At 37.6% G+C, this 8,593-nt stretch overlaps 1 protein-coding gene across 1 annotated transcript; it reads left to right on the forward strand.

Moving 5' to 3' along the window:
- Positions 1–2,150: 2,150 nt before the first annotated feature.
- Positions 2,151–4,685, forward strand: LOC147603915 (uncharacterized). The gene is made up of 8 exons (XM_086796215.1): positions 2,151–2,210; positions 2,294–2,399; positions 2,483–2,687; positions 2,780–3,054; positions 3,140–3,187; positions 3,341–3,466; positions 3,563–3,767; positions 4,338–4,685. Exons 1-7 carry the CDS (start codon positions 2,192–2,194, stop codon positions 3,729–3,731), a joined length of 948 nt encoding a protein of 315 aa, XP_086652341.1. The 5' UTR covers positions 2,151–2,191; the 3' UTR covers positions 3,732–3,767; positions 4,338–4,685.
- The last annotated feature ends 3,908 nt before the right edge of the window (positions 4,686–8,593 follow it).

Here is an 8,593-nt window from a genome sequence, read left to right on the forward strand (position 1 = left end):
TACATTTACAAAATATTCCACACATTGGCTACTTTCCTCGAAGGTTTCAATGAAGTAAAGAGCTCATGGGGGTGGCACATCTATCTTCAAAATGAATTTCGGAGATTAGCATTCGATTTTGCCATCGACCTGACTCAGGAAAATCTATGACTACTATAAGCATCTCTCCATACCTTCCACCCCATCATCAAAGGACATTCAAGGAGTGTTTCATGGTCGAATTTTTCCAGTGCAGCATGTCAATTTTTTTTAGTAAATCCTCCACTTCAACATGAGGCCATCCAAAACTTCTTGCACTCACACTGCTCGTCGTGTATAGTAACGCTTCCGAGTGAGAAATCTAGACAATTGTAATCTCCACCCACCCTAGCTTAGATATTTCATGTTGTATATGGCCAAAGGCCCATTGTTGTAATGAAAGTCGGCCATGTAAGTCTTGTATATGTAAAGAGGACACGTGTGGGTGGATAAACAAAGCCCAGTTGTATATAACTGACTTATGAGGGTGTCTAAGGTCACTTCTCATAATACAATCTGCTATTGAGCTCAAGCTTTGGAGATCCTTCCTTCTTGATTGTCTAGTTCTCTTCTTAATTCTTGCATGATTCTATGTTTATGTTTATCTTTGACTATGGAATCTTGTTGAGTTACTTTCTTGCATATGTGAGTGCTTGAGTGTGGTGTTTTCTTGAGGTCAGCTTGCTTGATTCTTGCTTGAGATCAACAGGATAAGGAGAGAGAGAGAGAGAGAGAGAGAGAGAGAGAGAGAGAGAGATGGAGTGAGTAGAGAGGAAGCTTGTTAGCTTCTCCCTCACGTGCGATTAGATTATGGATGTCCAAGCATTGGTTTGGTAGAGTCGTGTAAGTCCCATTTGAATGGTGCATTTCTTGTACGCATTTATCATTGCTTGAACATATAGCACAATGAATTTGAGCTCACATTTGGCTATGGATCATCGTAATGATGATGACGAAGAAATGGGCAGACGAGTTCGGGTGCATTTCTCAGTAGTAAGGCTTGCATAATGGTTCTTGCACCTGCACGTCCTTCTACGCTTATATCATGGTCCTCTCGGACGAAACACTAGTCCTCTCGGACGAAACACTGCAATGGGTTTGCATCACTGCCACCATGAACAGCCAATATATATTAGCTCCTTCAATGGCTCTTGTATTAAGCTAGGAAGCTCAGGTTTATTGGTTTCTCCTCAAATGTGCACTCTAACCAGAAGAGCCCATTGCAACTCTAGCTCTTCAATATAATCCGTGGCTTCACTTCATGTCTATGCTATTCTCTCTCTCCCCACACACACACACACTAGTAGGAGATGCTTGTGTGTGAGGTTGATGTTTTCCTATATACATGAAGTAGGGTTTATGTGTGATTCAGCTCAAACTTTTTGCTACTCATATTCAGGGCAAAAGAAAGGAAGATGGCTCCAAGAAAAGCAGGAAAACAACAGGCAAAGACTAAGAAAGGTATATGATGTGAATAGCCAAGATTCTATTGAGATTATGTTTTATTGTTTTAGATATGCTTACTTGGGCTTGGTGTGTGTTTCTTACAGACAACAGGGGATACTCACTAAGATCTGGGCGTGTTTGTTTGACTCTTAGCGAGGAAGCTCAATCACGGACACCTTTGTCCTCACATGTATCTCCTGTTAGAGAGGAAACAGAAGCGCATAATTCTCTTGGTCATGAGGAAGAAGTGCTTGTGTTGGAGAACGAAATGAGCTCACCTCCTCCAACTCACACGGAGATTCCTGAATCTAGTACTGGTCAAGGGGAGACCCATAGAAGGCTTCTTGGAAAATCTATTGAATTGGAATTGCTTGGAGATGTATTCACTAAGTTTTTTGTGCAACGCAATTCCTCTACCCCATTGGTCCCTTTATGCAGGCTGATTCCAAATGAATCCATCCGTACAGTTTCTACCCAGCTTGAGGTGTTTCGTGATTCTTTTGACTGCCATGGTTATGTCGAAGCATCTCCTCCTTTTTTAGTTTCACTTACACATCCAGGAAGCTCTATGTATTTCGCGGTCACACAAATAGACTTGCAAGAATGGGGACCAAACTGGGTGGTACAACATGACAGATTTGAGGATGAAATCAGAGGAACTGAGTGGGAGGATCTCAGTGGTAAGAAGTTTCTTGTATGGGATGGCAATCATCGTGTGAAGGCATGGATGTCTCGAGTGCGCGAAGGTATGTTCTTTTGAATGTCATAGAGTGATTTTATGCAACATTAAAAGTAATATATTGTAATATCTTTATTTTGCTTTCTCTAGCTTGGTCTCATAGCCCCTCACGCCATGTCCGGGTCAAATGTCAATTTTTGGTTGTGGACAAGAAGCAAGAAGGAGAATTGCTATTGGCTTTGCGATCTCAAAATGAGTAAGTGATCTCTCTCTACTTAATTATGGACATTGTGAAGTCATAGTTAAGTTCTTAGCTCATTGTGACTCTTTACAACACAGATTGGTGCGCACTAGTGTGACACCCACATTGTCACATGAGATCTTCATGTTTCAACGATTTGGAATGGCGGACAAATCATCCATATTGGACTACCTAGGTGAAGACGTAAGGAGGTGGGCTTTAATGGAGCTTAGTTTGGAGCGACGAAGTGGAGAGCAATGGTACAATGCTCCAGCTACAATCTTGGCACAGCTTGTGTGGAAGGTAGTGTTTGCATTTCCCAATATCATTAATAAACGGATTATCAATGTTTTTTAATCGTGTGAGTGATAATGAGTCCTTTTCGTTATACGTAGACACCGTTTGAAAATGCGGTGAAGCAAGCTATATCATGCATTGATAGACATGCCATGGGGTTGCAAGAATATGAGACAAAATGTGAGAAAGCCAGACGTGGTGTAGAGCAAACATTTCGAGATAGAGCGTACAAGATGCTCATAATTGCAAACCCATCCAATGGTGATGCATTCTTTCAACTCGTATATAACTATGATTGGTCCAAGAAGGGATTGGTTGCTCTGACCAAAGAAAAGCTCTACACAGTCGCCATATCTCGGATTTCAACTCAAAGGTATGTCACATGTCAATAAACCTCCCTTAACATAAACTAACCTTAATATCTAATCTCTTATGGGTTTGGTATGATGCTGAAATAGGAAGACGGAATTGCTTCAAATGCTTATGACCGGGAGGGCAAAGGACAAGGTAATTTCAGAGATGTTTGGGGATAACAAAAAGTCGTTGCTGCATATGAAGAAAGAGTTGTATTGGGAAGAGCTAATAGGGGAGGCAGACTCTATTTTGGAGGGTTTATTGGTATATGATGATGTTATCTACATCCCACCATTTATGCAATGGGTGCAAGAGGAGCGATTGAAACACATACCATGGGCCTTCCATGAGGTGTGGGCAAAGATTGGAAAAGTAAAGGAAGGCCAAAAGCAACCTGAGGTGGAGAATGCCGCAAAGAGGGTTGTCTATAGGTATATATCTTCCAATGCCATTACATTTTTGTAGAAAATACATATACGCTTTTAAAAAAATATTTTAGTACTGTTTGTTTTATTTTGGACATGTAGGTGGGTGCAGCTACTCATTGGCCAAGGTCTAATGGACGAAGAGACGGAAGCAATCAAAGAATGGGTAGATCCAAATTCCTCGAAAATAATGTATCCGAAGGAATGGGTTGAGAGAGGGGTTTCTGATTGGGAATTTAAGAGATGCCTTGGTGGTTGGACTATCCTCTAAATCATGTGCCTCCAAGTGAGGAGCTCCTAGAAAAAGGTACTTTTTTGCTTTCTACTAAATTATATGCATGTAAATGTAAATGTAAATGTATATGTTTATGTAAGCCTTCCTACCTATACATATGTAAACTATCCATATGCATATACATATTAGATACATATACATACAGATATATACATATACAAATACATATGTATATACATATGTATATATACATATGCATACATAAATACATACCTACATACATACACTAAATTCCTACATACATACAAAGTTCATGTTACATTTAAGAATTGGCATGTTAGATTTTAAAGAAACATTGTTAAGTTTTGATATATACATACCTACATACATATACATATAAATAGATACATATACCTACATACACATACATACACATACATATACATAGACACATGCCTACATACATATACATAGATAAATACCTACATACATATACATATACATATGCATATACACATACACATACATGTACATATACATATACATAGATACATATACATCTACATACATATACATATACATATACAAAAAGGTATGGGGATTTTTACCTTTTTACTAATTATCTTGATCTATTTCTTGAAGAATTTAAGAATTGCCAATCTGAGCTTGAAAGAGAGCCCCCAACTCAAGAAGACTCTAGAATACCTTCCCCACAGCCAACAATCTTGACCCAGTCTCCAGTAGTTGGATCCTCGCGCGTGGCCCCAAAACCATCCACACCACTGTCACGAGTGCCACAATCACACCAAGAGCATACATCATCTCAAGTGCAACGTGAGAGGCGAACAAAGAGACGTCTTGACATTATGCATGATGTTCAAGAGGGAGACCCCACAAATGAAAATCAAGAGAGAGACCCTCCAGAGCATCTTCAAGAGGGGGAGGTGTCAGGACAACGTGACATCATGGACATGACTAGTAAGAGTACTTTCCATTGCAAATTTATTTTGAGAAGTGTGTGCTTTCGAAATGCATCTCATTTTTTGTCTTGTTTACTTGCAGGTGAGAGATGTTTTTCACACATATTGCTGGTAGACATCCACACTCTTTCGGAGGGCTCAGATAGGTAAAAAGAATAATTTCACCATATAATTAGTTTTCCAAGTTGTACTTACCAAAACCAAACATCATAAATCTTTTATGTAGTGTGGAAGAATTCTTGATGAAGATTCCCAAGGCTCTATCTCATAGAGGTGCTCCCTCAGATACAGTGGCTCGCCTCGTATGGGCTGACTTTCCTACAGGTTTACAAGTTGTTGATGTAGATACAGATGGGTGTCCCTCATGGAATCAAGTTTCTTCATCATTGATACGTGCCACACTCAGTTTTGTTGGTTTGTTTGTGGCTGATGAGGGTTGGTTTGTGTGTTTGAGTCTAATGGATCAACTTCCTAAAATATATTCCATGGGAAAGAAAGTTGGATTGGTCATGCATCGAACAATGTCTATTCATGTGGAATCAAGTTATTTGTATGACAATGGAGAACGGGTAAGTCATAATCTCTAAAATATTTCCCTTTGTGTATACATGTTATGTGGTATGGATATCCAAACATAATGTTTTCTCGTTATGGTAGGTGGATACATTGGCGCTTAGTATGTTCTATCGAGTAAATTGCCATGTCCCTATTATTGATCGTGAGGCTGGGCAAAATGTTTCAAAGAAGTTATTCAACGCTCAACGAAATTTCATTTTTGAGAAGAATAAGACAGGGTTGGTGTGTGTAATTATTAGGTAATAATTGGGTTGGTGTGTGTTATTAGGCAATAATTAGAATGTCATAATAATTATAAAGGATAATAATTCTCCTTAAAAATTGTAGCTACTACAAATTGTATGATAGGAAAATCCTTAAAGGACATAAGTAGGTGTGTCAAAGTAGTTTTAATTAGTTGATACACTATTAGGTATACCTACCTCTAGTCGAGTCACGTCTCTTTTGACTCATGTCAATTGACTCGTGCCTCTAGACTCAGGGCTCACATGTCCATACTAGAATGGTTTATATCTCTATGCTCACAATGTACATCTCTAAGCTCATGTCTAGCTTTATGGGACTATGGGCTCATGTATCCCAACTCGAGAGCTAGTTTGGCCTAGTTTTTAGAGTTCTTTGGACTTTAGGGAAGTGATTAAGGTTCCAAATGTTAGCTTATGGTTGTTATGCAAGTGATTAAATGTTTTTTATTTCTTTTACATGCTCTAAGCTTCCAATTTATCCAATGCATGAATAAACTTATGAAATACATGAACAAAAATTAACTATCCCAATCTAATCCACACCTAATGGAGCTTAATGCATCATTTTTTTATGGGACTATGGGCTCATGTATCCCAACTTGAGAGCTAGTTTGGCCTAGTTTTTAGAGTTCTTTGGACTTTAGGGAAGTGATTAAGGTTCCAAATGTTAGCTTATGGTCGTTATGCAAGTTATTAAATGTTTTTTATTTCTTTTACATGCTCTAAGCTTCCAATTTATCCAATGCATGAATAAACTTATGAAATACATGAACAAAAATTAACTATCCCAATCTAATCCACACCTAATGGAGCTTAATGCTTATGTTTTCAAAATAGACTCCACTCCTAATCATGATTCAATGTAATGAAATCTAAGCCTTATAGTGGACTCCAAAATCATGTAGATCATCAAGAAACTAGGGTTCGCTTCTTAGATATGAAAATAAAATGTAAAATGCAACAAACTTCAAAACCAAAAAAAGAACAATAAACTACCACATCCAAAGCTCCAAAATTGTATGCCTCTTAGAGTGTGGCATCCTAATCAACACCAAGAAATATTGGGTAATCCCAATAGGTAAGAATGGATGGAAGATGAAGATAACCTAGGGCTTACTAGTCCTTGTTGGTGGTGCAAACTACATTCAAGTCAAAAGCTCAACTTAGCCTTGTCGAACCGTGATCATTAGTCTTGCCCCTTCAAGCTATAATGCAACTTTCGATGTAGGTATGCTAGCCCATCCATCACATCATCACTCTGTTGTTATATATCAAAATTATCCTTTACAAAGGGGTTGAATGTAGATCTATCTATGCCTAGATGGAGGCAAAAATAAAATGTTCTTCATGATGGTTCTCTTTCACAAAAGGTAGATGAAGACGAAGCTAATAGAAGATAGAAAACCTATAAAAAAACATATCTAGCATGCATCAAAGAAACATTCAATAACATGCAAGCAAGAGTAGAGGAGATAAGAGCTAGCAAGTAGTATTCTATTACAAGGGAATTAATGTGTGCTTAGTGTCAAACTTGACTTATATACAAGTGACTAGTTTTTTCACACTAGGCCGACAAGAATGGTCCACTAAACATTATTACTAGTATTAAGTATGTACACAAAAAGTCCTTAGACTTTTCTTATTTGACATTGAGATCATTTTAAAATTGCTTTATATGTTCTAGCATCTTCTTACAAAAGATAAGTGCCTATTCAAGGGGGTAAGATGACAAAGCACCTTATGGTAGGTCCAAGCAAGTAAAACCATGTAACACCAAAAATTTTCAAGGTGCTAAGACTTGTTTCTACTTTGTTTGAGATTGATCTCTTGACATCAAGTAAGCCATATAGAAGTGGTAGATCAATGTTCTTGGTGTTTCTTTTATGATTGATGTTGACGTGAAAGACCATGGTAGTTTTTACAGCATGAAAATCGTGGTGCTAAGTTCTTGGAAAAGTGGTTAATTGAGACTTAGAATTATCTCCCTAGTATATCAATTTTTGTTAATCACCATTTTTACATTTTTTTATGACATGAAAAAACAATCTAGTTAGGTTTTCATGGTGTGAAAAACTAGGTTATTTTCATAAAAATATGATAAAGCTACCACATGTACCAAGCATCATCATCAATAGCCATCAAGGTATATCTTTGGATGGGGGGACCATGGTGCATGAAAGTCTAGTCTATGGTACAGCCCATCGCTTGGTGGATCCCCCTCAAATCTATAGGAACCTCCAAAATATCTTCAAATAAATCAATCTCTTCTTCAACTATAACCAACAAAATCTCTTCTTCAAAGAATACAACCACCATAACAAAAATATCACCACCCTAGGATGCACACCCAAAGATGCAAGAAGAACATCACCACCCCAAAATATCTTCTTCAAAGAATATAATCAACAAAACATGTTGGGTGGATTTGAGTTGATGATGAAGCTATTAATAGAGGTAAGTATGATTTGTAGATGACCATCAATTTTATCTCCCTCCTTATTATGAGATGAGTTGATGATGAGGCTGGGAAACGATAAGTATGATTTGCAAATGAGTATCAATTTTATCTCCCTCCTTATGATAGAGTTTTCATATCCTTAAAAAGATTTTTACAATGGTAAAATTGTCAAGCTTTTCAAGAGATAGTTCTACCTTTAATGAGTATGCCCAAATGATAATTGAATGTCTTTAAATTAAATGGAAGCTTTTGGTGTAAATTTTTCAATTTATCTTACTTTTAAGTTCTTTTCCATCCAATGTATGAAAGTACCATAGACACTTTAATGCACACTTGAGTTGTGTTCTTTTAGCTACCCTCCTATTTTAGAGGGTGTTTTTCTGGGGGCTACCCTCCTTTTTTAGAGAGTGGGTTCTTATGTCTATTTACAAAGCTTCCACAACATATTGTATTGGCTCAAGAAGTAGGTTGATGTAAATTATTACATGTTTGGTCAACTCCGTTATGGATGAAATAGGTGAGGATGTTAAAGCTTGGAGTTTCCCTCAAGTTATAAGGCAATAGGCAAATTTATACCTACTAGTTTCCCTTTTGTTGCGTTGAGTGTAAGCAAGTTCTTGCAGATCCTTCGCTTTATCC

The sequence above is a fragment of the Cibotium barometz genome, chromosome 63, assembly GCF_041138505.1.
Source record: "Cibotium barometz isolate CiBa-2024 chromosome 63, ASM4113850v1, whole genome shotgun sequence".
Lineage (NCBI taxonomy): Eukaryota > Viridiplantae > Streptophyta > Polypodiopsida > Cyatheales > Cibotiaceae > Cibotium > Cibotium barometz.